The 24,917-nt window shown below is 27.8% G+C and overlaps 1 protein-coding gene across 5 annotated transcripts in view; it reads right to left on the reverse strand.

Moving 5' to 3' along the window:
• The window catches only part of CASK (peripheral plasma membrane protein CASK), a 569,337-nt gene that overhangs the window by 443,237 nt on the left and 101,183 nt on the right, over window positions 1-24,917 (reverse strand). For all 5 annotated transcript variants that reach the window (XM_088193258.1, XM_088193269.1, XM_088193251.1 and 2 more), the window contains 2 exons: window positions 24,008-24,123; window positions 14,504-14,653 (listed from right to left, as the gene is read on the reverse strand). In XM_088193258.1, coding sequence (XP_088049384.1) covers window positions 14,504-14,653; window positions 24,008-24,123 — 266 coding nt within the window. The remainder of the gene's footprint in view (window positions 1-14,503; window positions 14,654-24,007; window positions 24,124-24,917) is intronic.

Below are 24,917 nucleotides of genomic sequence, written 5' to 3' on the forward strand. Positions count from 1 at the left end.
ATACAAATAACTATTTTTTAAATTATTCATAACTTTACCATTCAACCTTAATTATCTAAGGTGTTTTTTACAAAAATAATGCTAGATATGAATGATATATAATAGATAGAAAATCTATCGCTTCGGTGTAAATAATAAAGTAGTCGACTTATTACAATAAGATTTTAATATTATCAATAAATCTAATACAGAATATGACAGTGCAAAGCATATATTTTTAAAGCTTTCATGGGTATTTATTATTAAAAAATATTTACACAAAAGACAGAAATGCTAAGGTACTGTATTTAACTTTAGCACAGGACACTCGTTATAACTGCAACTATTAATTAAGTTTAAAAGTATTTTAATTATTCGAGAAAATCCGGATTGAGCACGCATGATATATAATATATAAAGGGTATGAGAAAAATAGAGCTTAGCGAGATTTTTTTCATGAGAAGCAATTTAAACATTTTATTATTTTCACAGATTGTAACTTAATCAATATCTGATCCTGAATCAATAGAAATATACGTTTTCTATTATTTAATCTTTGAGCTCAAGTTTAGTAATAAATGTCGATGATTTGATATTTCCATGTATTTTTTTAAATATGTAACAAATATTAATCTCGTTGCATAATATAATAAATAAAAATATTTATTTATTTAGTAAAATGATAACGACAATAATACCAAAAGTAAAGAGCAAAAAGTTTAGTTCTTGTCTATAATGGTGTGGTATTAAAATAACTTACTTGTGTATAATTAAGAAAGTTTGTGAAAGGAAAAAAACATGTTCATTTAACAACAATCAGGATTTCGAAAAAGGCATTCTATGGAGATAGCTCCACAATTGGTGATCGATAGACTGTTGGAAGCCTTGAAAAAAATTAAGCAAAAAAATATAAGATTAGAACAGTATTTTTACACTCTACAAGGACTTTAATGCGATATATTAATAATTTGGTAGCAATTTTTATATGACGTCAAGTCTTAGTAAATATAAAATAAAGTGTTTAAATAAAACACTATATTTTTAGTAAAAAAAAAACATTTTTTAATTCTAAAAGTTCGAAAAATGTAAATAAATTAAATTTAAATTCGTAGAATAACCAAATATTTTTATAAAAATATTGAAAAAAAGCGATATATATTTACATAAAAAATAATATTTACTAATATGAAATGTAAAAAGGAAAAAAAACTATGAAATAAAAATAAATACTAAATCACCTAATTATTGTAAATAAGAATAGCACCTATTCAATTATAATTAGAATAAAGTATCAATTGGCTAACATATAAAATAATTAGTACAATTGAAAATACCTTATATTATATATTGATAAAATTTCATTTAAAAAAAATACACTGGTTACTTTTGTAACTACCTGTATTTCGTATATGTTTATAAATTAGCAACATACATTAATAATGGCACACGTGATTATACTTCATAACTGAAATTGTCTACGTATAATAATGATTTAATGCGATTAAAGTAAAAGTTCATCCGAGCATTATGCTAATTATATTTACGTGCTTTCAATTATATGCTGAGATCTCAATCTGAGGAGTTCTGAACTCGGTTCAAGTACGTATTGTGAACGAGACCGTTAAAGTGGGTTATATACGACCGAAATTTACATAATGTATTTGTTTGTGTTTACATATTTTTTTATCGCCGTTTCGATAGTTGTGGTAAATTTGTTGAGTGAAAATAATCGAGTAGTTGAGACCATTTTCGAGAGTACGTCGTAAATTGTATATAAGAAACAGTGTTTATAGGACACGTCTTTCTTAGAATGGGGCTTGGATAGTTTGGTCATATAAATAGACGGATAACACAATTTTGGCAAAGAAAGTTTTATAAAAAAAGTTTTTGAGTCAAAATTTACGATGCTCTTAAAAAATGAATTTTTATGATATGTGTTAATAGTATTACTATTAAAACATTTATTTTTATTTAAGGGCCTTGAATGTCATTAAAATAATTCTGATCAATTAAACTAATTTATTTTACCAAACTCGCATAAAATTTAAGCTGCATTACCTACGCTCTACTGAATATTTAAAACGATACCTAAAATCTGTTTGATCTAGATATTTACTATTAAATTACTAAATATAGTTTTCGAGATGTTCGCCTAAAATTTCTACATGTTTGATTAATGTACTAGTGGGTATTGCCAAGTTTGATTCCAAATAAGCTCTTAATCTCAAATGCGGTACACCTCACACTATCTCATTACTCAACCCTCTCTAGCTGTTTTTGCAAGTTGATAACTTAATTTTAAAAATAAATTGTTTTATTTAATAAAAATGTAATATAACAAGAGTGTTTATTTAATAATGTTATATATGTAAAGGGAAACGTCAACGATATACATATTTTATTATTAAAAAGGTATTACCAGCAAATATACTCTACGGTACGCAATAACTATGTATTGCCTTTCATATCTAAATTTTATGAATATATGTAAAATAAAATAAAAACATATTATGAAATTGCTTTGGAGTATGAAATTTAATATTACCACAACATTGTCTCTAAATGTATATTTAAGTTATTTCAATTACACTAATTGCTTAAAATCTAAAGCTTGAAATTTGCTAAAATTTTGTCGTAATGCACAAAGAGCTTTTATTACAATTAGCGAAATTTAATAATTATCTTAATAAAATAGTAGATCTTTGAACTTTAATGATAAAATAACTCACAAAACATATTTATTTTATACAAGACATTTCGAAATTGGATTTGCCATCATTTATTAGACGTCACTACCGTCGTTGTTCACACTGTGAAAAAAAGAGTTTGATCAAAATCTAGATTAAGTGATAATATAAAAAAAAAACTTTTTAATAACATAAAAGGTCATAAATCATAATATTGCATGTTTTCATCGTTTCATTTTTATAGATATCGTAAAATAATTTATTATATTTTTTAATATCGGCGAGAGAATTCCCTGACGTTGCTTAAATTCATATTCATGGATTTTTTCATAACCAAACACCCATGTCACTTTGCGGTTTAATAACCGAATTTCATTCTCTCTCTCAATCGCGTCTATCCTAATTTACTAATAGTTAAACTGAAAGTGTAATAAAGATCTTATTATACTCTATATATTTTTTCAAATATTGATTTAATCCAGCCGCAACCCTTTCGACCATTCCGATAATAAAGTTGAAACAATCGCCGCCAGTTTATTGGTACAGTCTCTCTGGTATTCCGAATTTCACTTTGCGAAGCGTACTTTTTTCGATAATACAGATTTTTTTTATTATAACAAATCCCTTGCATAATCGGAGATTTACCGTATCCGCCCTACGTCAAAGGGTTACAACTTGTTTCGTATTTCATTTCGGCAACAATGAACGACACATGTGTCGTGCGGCAAAACAAAACTAATGTAAAACAAAATACGATGTATAATGGAAAGCGGTAAGTTTCGTACGTGTTGACGCGTTTGTATATCTATACAAAGAACCCTTAAAAATATATTTATAAAATGGCTATTGTGTTGTGAAATATAGTTGAATACGTGTGTAATTACAGAGTTTATTATAAATTGTGTTACTCTTCTAACGCATGCATTGGTGCAAATGGCATTTTAATTACCGAGCTTTTAATAAGAAGCACAGAGATTTTAAGTGTAAAATAGAGTCGCTTTTTCGCAAAAAAAAGTAAGCGTAAGTGATATTATAGAAACATTTAACACTCTTACATTTTAAGAGAATATTTTAGAAATCAAGAATAATCTTTTTATTTATGTTTTTATTGGAACTTATAAACATTGAAAAATTCAACGAAATGGCAATGAAATAAAATTGATATAAACCGATTTATATTTCTCAATAATAATATAAAAAAAACGATACAATTATATTTAGCGTACATAATATTGGATTCGCTGAAAAATCTAGATTTTACTTTTTTTATTACGTTTCTGTGTTTCTAAATTCATAATCAAAAGCAAACAACATAAAGAACTTATTAATAACACAAAATACGTATGTATGTACATATTAGTATTTCAAATAAAGAGAACCAATATAATAATGTTTATTTATTCATAAAAAAAACATTAATGTTTTCTTGAGGCAGTACATTAAAATATGTAACGTAATCAATAACAGAAATATGAGGGGAAAATATTATTACTAACAGACATAAAATCGAACCAACTTTAAATGTAAATGGCAAAATGTATTTTATTAATTTTTTTATGCATATATATTTTACTATCGCGTCTTATCATAATTCCACAATGCGTTATATTGACCAACAGTTCCTTTCATTTTATTTTTTATTACAAATCTTACCATGGTCACGTGATAAGTTTTCCCAGTGCGGAATGATGGTTATTATACAGACAATATTCATTGTATAAAGCCTTTAAAAATAATAAAAAACGTTTATGGTGCAAATCTAAAATAGATGAGCACCATCCAGCTCTTCACAGGTATAGCCGAAAACATGTTTTTGTTTCGAAAGCTTGTTGAAAAGCTGATGGCTCTAATAAATTTTCGTATATTTTAAAACTATTTATCAATTTATATTATAATTTTTTATAATTTTTTAACGATTTATGATGATGTCTTTTTCTTTTTTTATGGACACCATGATTTTTCCCACAGGGGTGACATCAATTAGTCATAGACGGATTAAAAATACTCCGCTAAGCATAATATATTAAATACAGTGATTTCAAATTTAGCTTAATATATTTTTTAATTATTTAAATATTTATTTATTATTTATAGATTACTACATATTATTTAATTTAAAAATCTACATGGTATATATAGTTTTTATTTATTATTATTCTTAAACGTTATAATAAAATTAATTTAAATTGTCTGTTTTCATAAAATACAACAATATAATAGCATTTTATAAACATACAGAATACAATTTTATTTACTTATTACAAATAAATTATATTTTAATAGTAAAATATATATATTATATATATAAAAAAGGTTGGACTCAATAAATTTATATAATATTTTTACGTATATTTAGAAGTTTTAGTATATACTAAAATAGCAAAAAAATAAAGTAAATCAAAAAATATTTGCCTTGTATATTTGCCAGAATAAAAAATTATATCAAACATAAATGTTTACCTTATGTATTAATGTATATTGCTAAATATATTATATAGAAGTATAAGTATTATAATTACGTTCAAACCTTTTTTTCAATAATTGTATTCTCAAGGTTCAAAAGATATTCTAAAATGCTATAAAAATCTGCAAAATGATCTAATGAGGCTATACAAATATTGTAGTATTTATTTAAATAATCGTTTAAATACTATTCTGAGAATAATATGTATATGTACTATAATATTTTTTAATAAAAAATATCAATAAATCAAGCTATTACTTAATAAAATAACATATGTATAATGCAGTACAAAAACTTAGATAATAAATTCTAAATCAAACCGCAGAAAAGCAATAAATCTCGAGCACATCCAAAACTCCCAACCACTCTTTGGAACATATCGACATTTTCACCATATAAATCTTCCACTTTTTATAAAACATACATCCATACGCAATGCGAAAGCTTGCAAATTATTCATCACAATAATAATTAAATATACTTAACGATTCCACGGCAAAATTTCATACATTACGATGATAAAACTGGGAAAAGCTGTGGTAATTTCCCCGACGCTAATTAACAACGAATATTACAGAACCGTCCGTCGTCCGTTTTTCCTTTTTTAAGTACTGAGTGTTTATGAAGCTGCCCGGCTACTACACACAAACAGTTGCAAAAAAGTTAAACCATAATGTGGTTATGAACTTGGATCAAAGTAAAAGCCCGCGTTCATATATGTATGCTTATTTTTCAGTAATTATATAAAGCCATTTGGTTTATTTCATACTTGGGCCCAAGGGTTAGATAATAAATTATTTTACAATCTAAATGGAGTTTAAACTATATTTTCTTATCTTTCCACTCGATATAGAAGATATAGAGTTAAAGTTTTCGCTCTTGTAAAGGCTGCTCTCTCGCCTTTTCAAATCGGAATTTTATTCCTTTCGCACAACTAGTACATTTCATTCAAATTTTATAAAACTAAAATCTTTCAATTTTCACGAAAATGTCAGTCTGCAAAGTTCGCAAGGTGCACGTGGTACGAACTATGTATGTATTCAACGATTTCTGACATTGAAAAATATTATTTCACATCGTATTTCTATAGATAATATAAAAAATATCCATATTAGATATTTTACTCAAATATTTTCCATCCAATTATATTTCCGCTGAATCAGCTGAAAATAATATCTTACGAATAAGTTTTCGAGTTAAGCAAATTGAATAACTACGTGTATTAGAACATAAAAGTAATCGACATAACATTTATGGTAATTAATTGCCCCAATATGTCAAGAAGTCAAAGATCAAACCAAATGTAAAGACATGCGTAGTTTTTGTAATTAAGCCACGTCTTAGATGTATTCTGTCTGGTCGTCTTTACTTGTATTTAACTTCTAGTAACAAAAAAATACGACTGGAAAACTATTTCAGATAATGAGGTTCTCTTTGCGAAGTTTGATAGGATAAAGGAACTAACATTTCACTAGAACTTTTGCCTACACATTCATAAATATTGTATACAATATATAATTGTAAATTATTATTTTAATACTATTTTAATGGTAAGCAATCTAAACATACTTAATCAATATTGACTTTTTTTATTTAACTGTTGAATTATCCGATTAAATTTAATATCATATTTCTAATTATATAATTTATATAACACGATTTAACTATATTTATACATTTTTTCGAAACGCGTGTTAGTCGTAATTGATATAAAATATTTTCTTATCTTGTTATAGGTACTGATACATTTAAAAACAAGCTTTCAAGTTGACGAACTACACAAAACTTATTTTTTAGAAAATATTATTAACGGAAAGTGTGATGTTAAATGTGAAAAAAAATTCTCTTGGAAATTACATATATTTGTATACAAGTATTTTTTTTTTTGTAGTAATTTTTTGGTGGTAAATTTTATTTACATATTAATTTAAAATATATAGTTTATATTAGATTTTTTACAGCACAGAATTATGTACATAAAAATTTTAAAGTAAAATAAAAACTAATATTAAAACACTAATTTAAAATTATGAAAACATCTTTATAGAATTTTTAATTTTATGCAAGAGTACAAGCTTATGACATTGATCATTGATCGAGAGCAAGTAGTAGATAGATGTATCAAAAAATCTACGAAATATTTATATATACAGAAAGAGTTTAATCGCAATATGCGATTTATATAAAACAACAGTTCCAATTTGACAGTTTGTTTTGTCCCTACGTCTCATATTTAAAAATAATACTTCTGAGCTATTGACATATTTTTATTTATTTTAAATGATTTAACTGACGCACTTCAATACTTTAAGCCCTATTTTTAAGAACGACTTTCCAAAAGAAAAATCAAATTAATATTACTAATATTTTTGCTGAAAATGATTTTTATTTTACATTTTTTATATATTGCAAAACCAAATAAACAAATATTATTAAATAACCGATTTTTTAAAAAAATATATTTTTTTTAAATATTTTTTAGTAATTGTTTAATGCAAAAAGTAAAACTTTTAGTTACATGGTTTTATTTTACAGTTTGCTTATATTCTTTAAATATATTAAAAAGTAAGTAATAATTATTTGTAATAACATTAAAGCAAAGTTTGTCGATAATCTTATGTATAATAATATAATTTTGATCTACTCGAGATAAAACATTCTTTATTGTCATATGTTGTTTTATTAACGGCTTATCAATATATAAGCGAAAAATTCATATTTAGCAACATTTATTTAAATTTAACTTATATGTTTCTGTTTTAAGTCAAGAAATAAATACATATATATGAAATTAAAAAATAAATTTAAAAGATTAATTTTTGCCATCACGAGCTGTTTTTTTATGTGTGTGGCAACTGTTGCTACGCACAATAAAATAACAATGTTTCTCGGAACCACTTAGAGAAAAAAATCGACTTTTAAAAAAGTATGGTAAGACCTAACTTATCGAAATAAATTAATTTCGTTGAGCCACACGTTTCGAAAAAAGTTCTAAGAAATGCCCTAAAGATACTTTTGCCACAGCAAACATTGCATCTTGAATAGTCGACCAGAGATAAAGAATTTAGTGTTTTAAACAGATTTTAATTTACAGTTTTAAAGTTACATTAGTTGTTACTGTCTATAAAGTAGTAATGTAATTTATCAATATTGGAACAAATCCGTAAAGTTAAAATTAGTTCTGCAAGACATGTTATAAAAATCATAAAACTAATGAATTTGTGTCAAAGAGAATCTGAGAAGTTTTTGCCTTTTAATAAAACCAAAAAGAGAATCTACAGTACCGACAAAAATATTCAAAATCCATTCAAACAAAATAAAACAGCCCGGGATATCGTTATCGTAATTGCAACATTTCATGGCGTATCTACTGTTGTCAATCAAATTTTTTAATAAAGGCTACCTGCTCTAATGGGTCATTTGCATTAATAAAATATGTATTAGATAAAAAAAATGTTTCACCCCCACTAATCAAAGAATTGATTATTATTAAAGATTTATATAAATGGTATATAAGCCTCTGCTTTAAGGTCCGCTGCCGTATTTCTTTACTTTCATTCAGAACTTGACTATTCTATGACTTCGACTTCAACCAGCATTTCGCTTCTGAATTGGAACATACGAAATTTCAAGCTAAACTCATCTTAATATCAACGCAAAAAACTTTAGTGTCCAGAAAAGCTTTCTCTTTCACATCGACTGTTCAATTAGGTCCAATCCAGCAGTCGCACGGAATCTTTAAGAGTTAAGGTAACTTATTCAGACACCGCACATATCATACAATGATTTATATTATACAACCATATTTAAATTGTTGTAATTTAAAAATAATAAATGTACTAGATTATAGATAACCTTGGTCTATCTATTGATCGGATTAATTAAAGTTAGATATTTTAAGTCAAAAATATACTATTTGATTTAAAAATTAAATATATAAACACGCTTTACGTGAAATAACAGTACATTATTATTTTAGCTAACAGGCGAGAAATATTCTGATACCAAAAGGTGAAGGCAATTCGTTATCTCTGAAAATTTATGAAAAAATATTAAAAAATTGTATTTTTATCAAAAATGTAAATGTCTTTAAAATCAAGAAGCTCGTTGAAGCTAGTTGACGATATTAAAAAATATTAAATACCACGTCAATCAAAAAATAGGCAGCTTTAAAAATATTTTATGAAATATATAATATTGCCCATCTTTTACAACAAAAATGATTAAAATTCAGCATATTTATCGACGGCACAATTTACATTATCGTTTTCCTATTTTCTGCCGATACTTTTAAATTTACTATCCATTACGCTAGATATGTTCGCACAGAAACAGTAAATGCACTTGCCGAAAGCCGTAAATTTCACAACTTATCGCTGTGCGGTGTACCGTTTATGACTTCGGCTCTATGATTTATTAAATTCTCATTTCGTTACATTGATCCATTTTAGGGTTAGGCTCCAGATTTATATATTGTACGACGGTAAACATTTTTTCCGCCCACGTATTCTCGTGCGACATCCTAACGGCGATTTCGGGAATAACCCGAAAACCACCCTCGTTCTCCCATTCTGTGCTCTGGGTGAAAGGGTGGTATAAAGATTTTATGTCGATTTTACGATTCCTCGCAACTAATATATGTGAAAGAAGAATGTAGAGAAGAAAACCGCTTCTAATGATAAAAGTAAAGACAGTGAAGCACGCTCGCGCACAATTCGAGTTGACAGCGAAAATTTACAATACAATTCTGAAGCTTTTTCTTATTGCCTCTTTTAGTACGGCACGAGAAATATTTTATTTATTTGCGAAAAAATAACGTCAATTGATTCGCGTAAAGGTAACGTGCGATCCTAGCGTAATATACTTTTTGATATATTAGAACGGTAACGTAATATAAAAGTAGTCGTAAAAGAATTATTAAGTGTCGTTATACATCTTTTGTATTATAGAAACGCTCATGCTACATTTATACTGTCACATAAAAGTAAAATTATTTCTTATTATACTCTACAAGATTATATGTAATAAATAAAGTAGCATAATTCAATGACGAATTAACGTACTTAACTTACGACACATTGCTCCCATGAACATTACACATAATGAAACGTAGCATCTATGTAAATAATATCGTTTAACAGTTAGACTCTAACTAACTAATATGCATATGTACTATATTCAAACGATGCGGTAAAACTTTCGTGTGCTTGTGAGCCGATTAGAGACAGAGATGTATACGGATATTTATACAGACACGTTTAAATCTTATAAATTATATTAAGATTTACTACGAAAGTTTGTGCGAGCATAGGTGTATGTGAAAGATTTAATGTATATTCAACTTAAATCTATTTACATTGAAACCTAAAGACCAAGGTAAAACATTATTATAGAACTATAATAGTAATAAGCTCGTTACTTGTATTTGTTCCATCGTCCAAAATACGTTAAAACGACTATATGTACATAACTTAACTAACAAAACATGGTGTTGCATCTCCTTTTTGGAAACCGTTGGCTTCATAAGATTCCCACGTCATCTGGACGAAGTACCGTTACACGAAAGAGCATGCTGTATCTCTTTCTTCGTTGCATGCAGCACCACTCCCACTTTTGTTTCTAGGGGATCGGCGTCAGTTCTGGATTGTAAAATAAATAAATTTGATTAACCTACAATACCACTAACTTCATATCATAATTTCACTACTTATGTATCTGATTTTTTTTTAATTTGTGCAGAATTTTAAGATTCCCTATCGAGCTCGACGGTTTACCGTTACATTCTAATTAGAATCCACTACTATTTGCCTCTCAGCCATACACCGTGGGGGTGTTACCCTGTGCTTCTAAAGAAATATTCACCATTTTATTTTTATTATATAATAATTCTCTTTTCTTATAATAATTACAAATATTTTATTGCTTTTGGAAACAACAATAGTGGGAACACATTTAATAATGTCTATATTAATTATATTTATTTAAAAAATCTTTGAAATTCTGTGCAAAATTAAAAAAAATCAGATACATAAGTAGCAAAATTATGGAATGAAGTTAGTGGTTTTGTATGTTAATCAAATTTATTCATTTAACAATCCAGAACTGACGCCAATCCCCTAAAAATAAAAGTGGGAGTCGTGTCGCATGCAACGAAGAAAGAGATAAAGCATGCTCTTTCGTGGAACGGTACTTCGTGCAGATGACATGGGAATCTTATGAAGCAAACCGTTGATAGACGCTACATAGCTGACTGGAGAAATGTCATCACAAATATTTTAAATACATTTTAATATCATCATAAATATTGTTAAGTGGTACGCAAAGATTGCGAAATTCTATAATATATAAGCCATGGTTTTCATAAAAAAACAAATAGAAAGATAAAATGGGTTATGCAGCACCGAGACTAAGCACGATAAGAATAGACAAACGCAATTTTAATGTATAAAAACTTATTATATAATTGAATATAAGAAATATATTTTTTTTAATGCCTTACAATGGGGTGAATCTTTACCTACTAGGTACTCAATCAGATACAATAAATACCTACAAGTATTAAAACCATCAGACTTTACAATCTAGAAATCAGTGACATTTATTTAATTAATAATAAACTATTATATGTATTATAATTTATATTCGAAAGATGTCACTTTGCAGCTAGGACCAGTCTTTATCAATAGCGCATTTAGATTAAAAAAATCTAGTCTGTTGCTGTGTCTCGAACCCGCAGCTTTTGGGTTAATAGTCAAGACCGTACAATCTACGCTATTCCAACCTCAAATAATAATCACTCTAGTGCTATGCATCTGCGTAAACAAATATATCCGATTATCTGGCATATTTAGTGTACATAGGCCAAACAGCTAAGTAAAAGCGTGAAGTTTTATGCAAGAAGTAGGAGTAGGAATCATATTCACGCACAATGATCGCGTGCAGAATATTACTTAAAACTAAACGTGCTTTTATAAACATTTTTATAAATAATTTTAAAAAAACATCGTTTTTCAGCACATTTACGAAATCTTTAGTAATTTTGGGTTAATATTTTTGATTTATTGATTCCATAAATATAAAATAAAGAAATTCAAAATTGGTGTTTTATGGAATTTTCAGTTATCTATTCAAACAATAATATTTAGAAAGCAGCTTTGCACATTTTCGTACAAAATATTAGGTTGTTGCATATAGTGTTTTTTTTTTGTGAGATATAAAACACTAAATATTTTTTAACTACATTCTTAATAATCAAAATATGCTTCATTTACATAAAATGCTCTCTCACCAACGATTTTAGATGAATAATGAATGAAAACTTTATTGATCAAAGGCTTTCATAATATAATAATAGCTCTAATTTTGTATTTCAAAGATTAAAATTTAAATATTTAATAATGTGATAATATGTATAAAAATATGAGAGATGAAGCAAAATTGTTAAACTTAATTCGTTAGCTTTTTAACAGTAATTAGTGAAGACTGAAACTCCGCGCTCCAAGTCTGCTAACCAATAATTTAATATACATGATTTTAATTTCCAAACAATACTAATAGTCTCACTTTTTTAAGTGCAAGCTCGGTTTCTAAGCATGTTTTGGAGTTTCATTGCTATCCAACCATTGCCCTGATCTCTTCTGGATATCTTATTACTCTCCCTCAAAAATTACTCCATATTGTTTGAGAACTAACAGAGAACAGACCTCAAAACATTTCTGTTTTTCGGTCAGTTCGTGCGGTACCCATTTGCTTATTTCGTTCCAGAAAATCCCTAAGTTTGCTACAAGTTATTTGTATTAGTTTCAACGCTATTTAATATCAGCAAATGTTGGTCTTACGCGGGGTTCATTTTTAATGTTATTACCAGTAACAAATTTCTTGAACCAACATTTTTCGCTGACTAACAGTAACCTCAACGAATCCTAAATTGATATTTATCATGGCCTGTGCCGCAACTCGTACAAAATAGAGCACGTAAATCTTTTATAGACATCATAATGCACAGAAAAAAATGTCTGACTGCAAATTAAAAAAATATTTTAATACAATAAAAGGGTCAGTATCGTGATCTCTGCTGTGTTGCATTTTTAACTGGTACAAAAATGGATACAAAAATATGATATCGAATCATAATGCATAGTAGCCCAAAAAAAAAACAAGTCTATCTGCAAATAATGAGAAATAAAAAACACAACACAATAAAAATAATGTAAATAAAATATATATAATTATTTACCACGCATGTCTTGTTCCAATCAGACACTTAATATGAAACAACCTAATAACGAAGATTAGATGTGCCTAGTGCAATATTTTCAGAAAATCGGACTTTTACGTTTTATTTTTTTATTTTCAGAATAAAAGCAACTACGCATATAGCAAAAACAATTGCTAAAAATACAGAAATGTACTAATGTTTCATTCTCAGAAGAGAAAATTAATTATGCAAATATAAAAAGTCATTCGCCGTAAGAGAGCCACTGCATTTACATAACAAAGGACCCGATAAAATTCTTTAAGAAACCATGCTACCCTGCGATCGCAAAATGAGCCGCCTAACCTAAGTAAGAATTCATGAAATCCCTCTTTTAGAAACACTTTGTCAACAGTCTAAAACATTTATATAAATTCGGCATCACAATTCGACTCAGAGTTAATCATTCGACAGACCAGCATCAATATTAACTTAGTCTACCCTGACCACTTGAGATGACGAGTTATATTTAAACTTGCTAATTTACGCAATCTACCCCACTAATTAGTAATAATATATGGTTTTAAATTGACTCGAGAAATTGAGTAAAACCAGATTATTTAAATATAGGGCTTAATAAATAATACGTCAATTAAAATTTTTAAATTTTAAAATTACTATTGGTTATTAAAAACATGTCAAACAACAAAATTTGATTGTGTTTTGATGATACACATTCTTTTTGTATTGTAGATGTCTATTATTTTATTCATAAAGTGTTACATAAGAAGCTGACGGGATTTATTTTTTTAGAGGGTCGAATATTTACGACCGAAAATATGTCATAATAAATGGCATACATATGGCTTAGATGCTTAGAGAGCCGGCTCCGGCCCGCGAGCCGTAGTGTGAGCCATATTAAATAGAGGCGGGCACAAATGTTGTGCTTACTAATAACGAAGCCCGCTTCACAGTAAGTTAAACAACGACATTTTTAATGATATATAAATACTAATTGGCTAAAATTATAATTTCCGGAAATATGTAATCTCACAAGGGAAATACCATTTTTAAAATGAAGGTAGAGAGAACCATTGTAATTATTTTTTTAATAATTTCCGCAATTTTGGTAGTATATACATACATACATACATCTTAGAATATAGAAAACGTACTTACCCGTATATGAGGCCTGGTAAGTAAATCTCGAAGTTCGACAGAGTGTCTCGAGTTTCTGAGTCTCGCCACCAGATCGCGGCACCTGGCTGAGGCGTCAGGGGCTGGGGCGCGACCCGCAACCACCACTCGGCTTCCGATGCGGTCGTACAGCTGAAAATTTAATCGCATATATTATATATGCATAATTTAATCAAGCCGGATGGGGGGAAATTACATTTGCTGCACATAAAAACCGTAATGGATATACATTTTTTTTTGTTCCTGTTCTTTCGAGATTTAGTGTTAAATATGGATTGATAAAATTTATTTTGCGTATTTTACTTTATAGAAATTGTGTAAAATAATCCAATGTAAATGTGATTTTCAAGATCTTTTTAGCAGAAGCGTGTTTGTTATTATTATAATAAACCGCAAATATTTATTTAAAGCTTTCCCTTCCAAGGACGAGCAAACCGGCTTACTTTTTTTTATTTGGGTGTTTAAATCTACCATAACAGCTTTAAATGTTTATACAGTTACAAAACGTTTATCAAAGAAGATATAATGTAATTATATTTATACAAAACGGTTGAATAAAACATATATTGATGGACTTGTATATTGTATAACTCAATAATTTTCAAGTCAGAAACTTCGGGGTTAACTTATTTATTGAATATAAATAACAGAAACATGTTTTATATATATCTGGTTCTTTTAGCAACTTTTCCCAGTTTACCAATGTACACTTTCTTTTCTAACAAATCCGCAAATAAGATTAGGGAATTAATTATAGATATTTTGCAGTGTTATTTTCGATGACAATTGAGTAGTCGAAGTTTGAAAAAAACACAGCTACAAATTGAAGCTAAATTTTTATAATTTGAATACATAGTAAAGCATTGTAGCTTTTAATGCTTTTTTGTGTATTAGAAATAACATATATCATATTATCATACTCTCTCTATCCCATAATAATAGGAGGAAAAGAAAATAAATATAAAACGCAACATTTATTATCAAAAAACTAGATTAAATTAAACAATAAATTAAAAATATTACTCCAAATTTTTATTTTTATTGTTCAAATAGTTTCTTGATTTTTCAATAATATCGTTACTGCATTTTAAACTTGTAGGTAGGATCCCTGTGCTGCGAAGCTTTGCTTCTTTGCTATATGCGAGCTTAAAATTATTGGAGCCATCGTCCTTCATTGCTTTCAGCATAACTTGTTGAAGTGAGAGAATCGGATTATCCAGTATTTCTGGAGAAATATTATTAAAGGCTATGTTTACCACTTCAATCAATTAATCAATATTATTGGGCGATGCTTGATGTTTTAGTGACTGTATTGAGTTAAAAAAACAAAGTCTGGACTATTTGGTGACTGCGATTTCATTTGCATTTTCAATCCACGATGAAATCCCTCCTGTAATAGTATCAGATTATCATATTATAGATGTGATTTTGCGTTATCTTGTTGAATATGGAGCAATGTCTTGATCCTTTTGGCCATTTTTTGCGAATTGTTGGCAGTATGTTTTCAAAAAATATTTTCCGTATCTCTGTACTAATAACAGATTTTATGGACTGTGTAATAAGTGTTCCTTTTGTTCGGTCCTTATTGTTTCGTTGGTTGTAACGAATGGCCATATGCCAATTTTTCCATCAAAAAGGCATTTTTTGTGTGGATCCCATCTGAGGCGAACTACGGCTGCTATAAACATTACTTACTATGTGGAGTTTTATAATCTAAAAGTATTTTGTCAAGTTTTAGCAATGTAAATATAATCCTTAAAGTCCATTAATTTTCCGTCAGGACGTATTTTTGTCAGACAAAATTTTTGTTATTTTCTGTAAGAAATGGTTAATGGTGTTTGAAACTTGTTTTATGGATTTTCTCTTTTTTCAAAATTCGGAATGATGTAGATTTGGGAACTTCAATGGCGTGAGCTGATGATCTTATATGTCAAGTTTTCCAAGTTTTTCTCTATAATCTTTGCATTTACGTCCACACTTTTTTTAAACCAACATTAGCATAAGTTTCCCCATGACAATTATTTTTAGAAGCACGTTTCCTATTGCACTTAAATTGTTTTTCAGCTAACGTAATTGCACATTTCTGCAACTTTTCGTTTTTCTTTTGATGCTGAATCAAGAACTGGAAAATCGCAACTCGATCTTTGCTTGAAAACTCGCTTTTTTTCATTTTACTTTTACAATGGGTTGATATTTAACTGAAAAAATCAATTTAATACTGAAAAAAACAGTTAATTTCGATCAAATGATGAAATTAGAAAAATAGTTATAATTCGTAACAATTAGGTTAACCAAAAAAAAAGAAAGATGTCATGAAACATTGATTTTGATTGAAGGCTTCGCCATTTTGCGTCACAACGTAACTTACAGCTGCATTCGCCAATAATTCACTTACTACTATTAATATGATACAGAGGAAGTATATTTTATGATCTTACAAAAAAATTAAAACCATTAAAAATAATAAGTATACTAGAACTTATATATGTGGGGCTTCCAAGCAGCTGCATTGTTAATTCTCATGGCATTACAACAACAGTTTCAAATTTATGAAAAGGAAATAACAACTCGTTTTGACAAAAAGTCTTACCACAAAACAATTGCGTAATAAGTGTAGATTTCACAGATTACCTACCTTCTAGTATATTTGTGCTATTAATCACTATTAACACAAAAAACATTTTGTGCGTTAAGGATGAGCAATTGACAATGCATCTTGCGTAAAAGTTGCTATTTTCATCTATCCCTTATATTAATGATTTACCTTCCAGTTTTACTTTTTCAAGGTGTGAACATATTTAATTAAGAGAATCAGCAAACGATGCAACTGGCGCACCATCATTCGCATCTGTAATTTTACAGAGATGTCTCGAATTATTATTATAAAAATGTGACACTTTGTCACATCGGCAGATGATCAAACAATTTGAGACGAGAATGTCAGAAACGATTAAAGACGAGCTTAGACAGAGAGACAGACGGCATTTAAGGCAAACCAAGAAAGACATCCATTGACATCAGACACATCAGCGGATCGTACACGGAATAGTCTACGAAATACAACTATTTACTATTTCGTTGTGGTAAAGTTTACTTATTTAAACAAGCTTTTCCGATCTAGTTTGGCTACAAAATCATACCACTTTGCCTCCAAAACCTGAAACTTGCAATTAAATTTAATAGTAGTTATATAATATTGTGCGTATTTATAGTAGTCAGTACCTAATTAAAATGTTTTTTTAAACAATGCAAATAAATGGATTTTTTTTTAATTTATATTTTTTTTTAACTAATAGCATAGTTTTTTATCTAAACACCTCAAAATAACATTTTTTTAATGTTGAATTCTAGCAAAAAAACTAACCTACATTAGAAAACATTTAGCTGGAAGCTTAAATTGTATTGTAGGTGTAAATTGAATAGCTCCATAATAATTAAATAATTTGGGTCTAATACATTAATTAAGAAAAAGAAAAGTACAAAAAATATTATTTTTGTATCTTAGGGTATATAATTATATGAAATAGCTTTTCAAAAAGTTAATAAAATCTTATGGATGAATAAAAAAAATAAACGAACTCAAATCCCTTTCATATGAAAAAATAACAAGACAAAGCTTGCGTTATCTTTCTTTTGTAAATAATCAAAATATTATATATTATATACAAATTTTGTCTTTAAGCTTGTGTAATGTGAGAAATAAAATTTTAATTCTCACATTACACAAGCAAATTTTTTAAAATAAAGGTAACATAATTTGCTTTATAAAGTTTTATTTTTATCATATATAGTAATTTTGATAAGGGTTAATTTATTCTACGCTAAATTTAACTATGTAACTATATTTGCTTATTTCAAATATTAAAACCAAATTGCTAAAATTTCATTAAATATGTAGCTATTTTATTAATAAAATCAGTTCGTATATAATTTTTTACAACATCTTTTAATAACATTTTAACAGGCTTTTTTTTTATTTAATATTGTATTGTTGCTAACATCAATAAAATAATAAAAAAATAATTAACCTATTACATAAAAATAAATAAATAATTTAGACTAATAGTTTAATAAACGTTGTTGTATAAAAATTATATATGAACCTATATTCTTAATTAAATAGTTATATAATTAAGAGAATTCTAGCAATAAATTTTAATATTTTAAATATGCAAATATAGTTACATAGTTGAATTTAGCGTGGAATAAATTAACCCTTATCAAAATTACTATATTTGTTAAAAATACAACTTTGCAAATCAAACTATTTTACCCTCATTTTAACCCATCAAAAATTTATTTCTCACATAACATAGGCTTAAATACAATTTGTATATATTATATTGTATTTTGATTATTTAAGAACGAAAGATTAGGCAAGCTTTGTCTTATTTTTTTTTCATAAAAAAGGAATTTGAGTTAGCTTATTTTTTTATATTCATATATAAGATTTTATTTACTTTTTGCAATACATGATTTATATTATTTTTTCTTTGTCTATTTTTGTAATTACAACACAATTTTAGCTAAATTACTATTATATAAAATAGTTACTTTATGTACATTATATTATCAACTCAAATTAAATTAAACATAAAAAATATCTGGTTTCAACTTGCATTAAATATTTTTAAAAAACATATAAAAAAATATTTAACAACTAAATTGGTTTAGGTACATGCTAAATTTAAACATAAAATATATTTCTTTAAATCTTAAAAGTAACACTTTTTTCTTTTTTTTTTGTAAACAAAAACAGTAGATAAATTAAAATTGATAATATTTTAATAAAATAATTATTTAATTTTAAATTTTCAGACTTAGTATTTATCTAAAACTCATAGATGGCACTACTAAAAATATATTTTTAATAATATAATTTTCTCTATAACAAAAAAAAGTATAAAATTAAAATCTACAGATGGCTCTACAAAAAAATATTTTAATAAAACATCTATTAAAAATCGTACATACTAATTTAAACAGAATTGATGGCACAATATATAATACAAATGGTAACATAAAATACATTATTGAAATTTCTACATTAATATTAAAATATATTAAAATAAAATAAGCACGTCTTTAATACTATCATATAATACATGATATTAAAAATATTAATTATAAAGATAAATTACTGCATTTACCGAGAAAATACATTCATAAATATTTATACAAGTGTTTATTGACAACACGGTTTTTTCAGCAACACGAAAATAATTTTGTAGCAAAATTAGTTTTGTTAAGTTGACATTAATGTACAATACGTGTACAAAATGTAGATGAAATTAATTAAACCCGTCATTCGTTTGGAATAAATTAAAGAGGTCATATACGCAAGCGTCACGTTTAAGCTTTCAAAACGCATGCGCCAAATCCAGGCAGTGTTTGTTTTTCATCACATCCTGTTTTGCACCCGCCGAGGAAGGAAAGGTGGTGCTTTTTGGGGATATAAATAAACCTAAGATTGTTCCGCTTAGCATATACAATTTTATGCCTATATTTGTATGTAGAGGCGTGTTTGCGCAGTCGAGAGATAAAGTTAACGAGCCGTAGTAAACACGTAATCCGTGACGACGTAAACGTAACAAAAATTGTATACAACAACTAAAAAATAACATGTCTATCTGTCATATATATTATATTATTCCATATGTATATACATAGGATTTGGCGAGTGACCATTTGTCACGATTCATAACCGCTAACCCTTTGAAGTGAATAGTCGAAATTCACGTCAGGGAATTTCATCCGGGCGTGTAATTTAGCTCGTTTCATACTTAATGTGATTTGGGAATAAGTGTCGTATTCGTTTTCCATTTTGAAGAATCAAAGACCCTGGCAACGCTTAGTTAGGCAACTATTCGGGATTATTGAAAAGGATAAAAATGAAAAAATGCTTTCGATAGACGTTACTGTAAAAAAAGCAATAACATTCACATACGATTGTATGTACATAATGTGTAAAAATATGGAGCGATGGGATAAAAGGACCGAATTTGTCCTTCGGCTACCGGATAAAACGGTCGACATTGTATGATAAATTTTGATGTTATCTTAACATTTACATTTTATACGATGAATTTTCTATTGGCGTTTTTTTGTGATACAGTTTATCGTGATTCATAATCAATAATTCAAATAATATTTACTGACTTGAAATTAAATTTTGATATTAAATGATACACTTGGCGTTCTTTGTTCAAAAATTGTTGTTCAGTGAAATGTTTTATCGATAACTTGACAAAAAGACAGTACATACATACGTATATATTGCAGATATATATTACGAGACGTTCTTTGATTTTTTAAATATTTTTCGTCTTCGCTATCTTTACAAAAGGTTACTGACAGCACTAACGTGTCATATTTTGTCGCAAATCTAAAGCTTTGTATATATTTTCTAATAAAAAAACGTAATATATAACACAACATGTCGATATTTCTTTGACAAATGAGCTCAAAGGGTAAATACAAATTTTATAATATTATTTTTATATTATAAGCAAACTGCTCCAAATCAATAAATATAGGTTTGCGATACTTTTAAACTTAATTTTCCCAATGTTATATTACCGTTCAATTATCAAATCAATGACCAGCTTTAAACTAATTTACGTAGCATAGTATTCTTTGATAATACGACTTAACCCTTTTGACGCGTTAATCAAAAATAATATTTAATTGTTTTTTTTTTTGATAAATGCAAATTTTACCTTGATACGGTGTTTAAATGTTCTGATTTTTAATTTTGATTTATTTAAAATGATATTTTATCTTTATTCACAAAAAAATTATTGAAAAGCATTTTTTTACTGATTTTTGCGTAAAGAGATAAATAAATCAATTGGGTGACTTTAGTCGATTTCCGCGTTCAAAGGGTTAAAACCGTATTACAGTAATATAATTTACAGCTGATCTAAACTAACCGAAAACATTATTACATTTTTAATAAAATAATAACAGTTTCAGAAACACTGACGCGATATGTAACGATACAATTGACCGCATTATGAAGCATTTTTTCATGATACATATCACAATATTCACAAAAAATATATACTATATACCAACTGACCAGAGATTTGAACAACTGCACTTAGGCTTTAGAAGCTTTAATGTTTAAAATCTAAATTTAGACAAAAAAGTCGTTTTTTAGTCATAAAGAAAGAAATAGTAGGGTTTTTACAAACTTAATGACTTTGTTATAGAAAATGGCAGAAGTAATTTGGCCGCGCAGAGATTATATTTTTATTTTTTCCAAAACTTATATTTCGCGCAGCGAAAAATTTACCAAAAATATTTATTTTATTCTGGTTTTTCGATGTCTCTTATTTTTCGAAAAAGGAATATATATATTTTTACTTCTCGATTTTCTCGAGAATTTTTGAGAAATTTTAATAAATAAAAGTTAGGTGTAAAGGAGAATAGTGAAAAAATTATATCTAATATCTTTAATAACAAAGATATTATTGTAGATATTTTATATTTATAAGATATCTCCACTATTTTTATTTTTGCAATATTGTGTAATTTATATGATTTACATAAAAAAAACTAGGAGAATAGTAAAACATTAATCTGTGAAACATTATCACACATTATTTTTAATTTTTTATTTTAAAACGCTCATATCATCTAAAGTGGAATCGGCCATTCTTGTTTTTTTTTTGTAAAAAAAACTGTTAACAAACAGAAAATAAACTTTTTTTTTCTATTTTATTATGTCCAACCTGAATGCATAATTTCAATCATCTGGTACGGACTCTACCTTTATATGCAGCAGTTTAAAAAAATGCAGAAGAAATTGCACTTCAACCAAAAATGTCATTTTTCTCGAGAAATTCTTTAGAAACTAAATTGACAACTGTGTAAATTTTTTTTTTAAAATGATAAAAATGATTTTTTTGAGGTTGTAAATACATACAAGTTTATTTTTAAAATAATCAATTGTATGCATTTTTGACATATTTTTTTTTATTTTAATGTGTTTTGTCTGATGTAAGAGCACAACATTTTAAAAATATATTCGTGGTCGTCTTAGTATAAATGGTAATTTATACAGAAAAACACATTCTTTACAAACAATAATAAACATTTAAAGGTAGTAATTTAAAAAAAAAAACAGAAAATTATCATGGTGCACGCATAAAATAGATGAACACCGACTCATAATTTTTTACTAGCTCTTCATAGCTATCGCAGAAAACATCCCAGTGTTTGACAAGCTCGTGCTAGAGAAGCGTTCTTAAGTTCTAACGTCCTGTCCACGACGGGCAAGAACAAAGGACGCGATCACGATCGCGATTCTCTAGGATAATCTAAAGCTTTCAACCCAAAAATGTTGCGGATTGACAGCCCCCTAGCAACTTCTAAAAGTGCTTCTTTGAGTAGACGCTATGCTGAGAATGTAATGAATTGTATCCTAATGCTCCTAACAAAAAAGGCATTAGAAATACGGATTCGAACCTGAGAAATTGTCTTTGAATTCTTTCAAATAAAAAAGAATACTTCGCTTCCCTTGAATTTTAGACAATGCAGCCATATTCGAGGATGTGATAAACTAGCGTATCGCCAATAAATTATTGAAGTGACACGCGCTCCGCTTAACGAAGCTGAGCATCCTCGATAATAAATAATCGATATACACATTTTTGCTTTAAATTTATTATAAAATTAAACTATTGTATTTTGAACTAAGATTTAAATAAAGTTTATAAGCATTATTTACTTTTAGATGTACTGGAAGAAAATCTGAATAGAAAATAATAATATTATCTACGTGGTATCACAACTAAGCCCTGTATAAATTTATCTTTTCCAACAAACGACATGGATATTTTTCTGTATAAATCTCACGTCTACTCTATGTTTTGTTGTAGTTCAAGTCAAACATGTACTAATGTGTCCATTACAGTATCTCTCACATACGTTTACTATCAGGCGATTTGTAAATCTGATATGCGAGACAATTTAATACATCATACGTGTACATACATATATAAAATATAACTAAATCTGACGCTTAAATTGAAAATGTAATACACAAGTTGAAGCTTATGATAAATACATATTTAACGTTAGTTTTATAAGCTTCAGATTTAAAATATCAGACACCAAGTATTTGGCCATATTCCTCCTTCCTATTATTCATACCTTTTTATAATTTATCGCCACCATTTCAATTTATATCACACACCTGATAATAAACCACGTTAAGCAGATTCCAAGATGTACCCACGCTCGCCTTTTAGCAATAAACCTCAGATTTACATGCGCACCCTCTGGTTGATTTCAATAAACGAAGCAGTGGGATTCCTTCAGGCGGCCGTATATCTGAATTAGATGGAGAATAAACCTCGCCTAGACGCGAAACTATTTCCTCATTGCCGGGTGCGGTAATTTATAAATAAACTGATTTATTTTCTGTCGATGGTGAATCACGTACGAGACGGATTTCCAAAATATATAGTTTTTCTTTACCTCCAACAACGAATGAAACTGTCGATCCGCCAGTAGGCCCAAGAATAGGTCCTGGTCGCAGGATTGGTCCTGAATGCAAGAGATGTCGTCCAGAGACTCCAACACTTGATTTACGGCTGAAATTAAATGAAAATTATTTTATTATTAATATTTTACATAATATATTTAAATGGGTTTATATTATAAACATAAAAAAACGATAGAGCAATGCATAGAAATCATAAAATACTATAGCACCATAATGTTTTTATCAAACAACACTAGAATCTAGATTATATAGCAATTTGTATAAACCTCTTTTTTTGCAATTTAGATGAATATAATATTTACATATGTTCCTTGATCTATTTAAAATGACATACAATTTATCGGCACATTGACTCAATATTTTCTTAGACAAATTAGCATCATATATCGCCAGTGCCACACAGCCCGTAGTGATGAAGTCAACAATACGTGTTGTTTTACTTATATTAGCAACGTTCTCTGCCATAGCGAAGTGAGTTTTTGTTTTAAATTGCCTTAACAGCAATGATTAGTTTTCGACAAGCTTCTCAGTAATCGAAATTTGACAGTAATTTATGTAATAGTTCAATTTAAAAAATCAGTAAATTATGGTAAGTTTTAATCTGTGATATTTTGTACACCGTAGGGTCACGTTCTGTGTCAGAAATTGTCTTCTATTAATTTCCTCAAACACCAGCATAACATCTGATTCAATCAAAATGATAATTTAATATTCTAAGCAATTTTCTCCAGAATCAAATTTCAAAAGAATCAAACCTGGAATACTGAGAGAAATCGTGATTTTACGTAGAGCTTTCTAACCAGATGATACTTTAATAATTCCAAATTACTATTATTGTTGCTTAATCAAAACTGGTGATTCGATATTAAAAAAATTGACGGA

Source organism: Plectrocnemia conspersa, unplaced genomic scaffold (genome assembly GCF_051122295.1).
Source record: "Plectrocnemia conspersa isolate PC_06_02 unplaced genomic scaffold, ASM5112229v1 ptg000001l, whole genome shotgun sequence".
NCBI lineage: Eukaryota > Metazoa > Arthropoda > Insecta > Trichoptera > Polycentropodidae > Plectrocnemia > Plectrocnemia conspersa.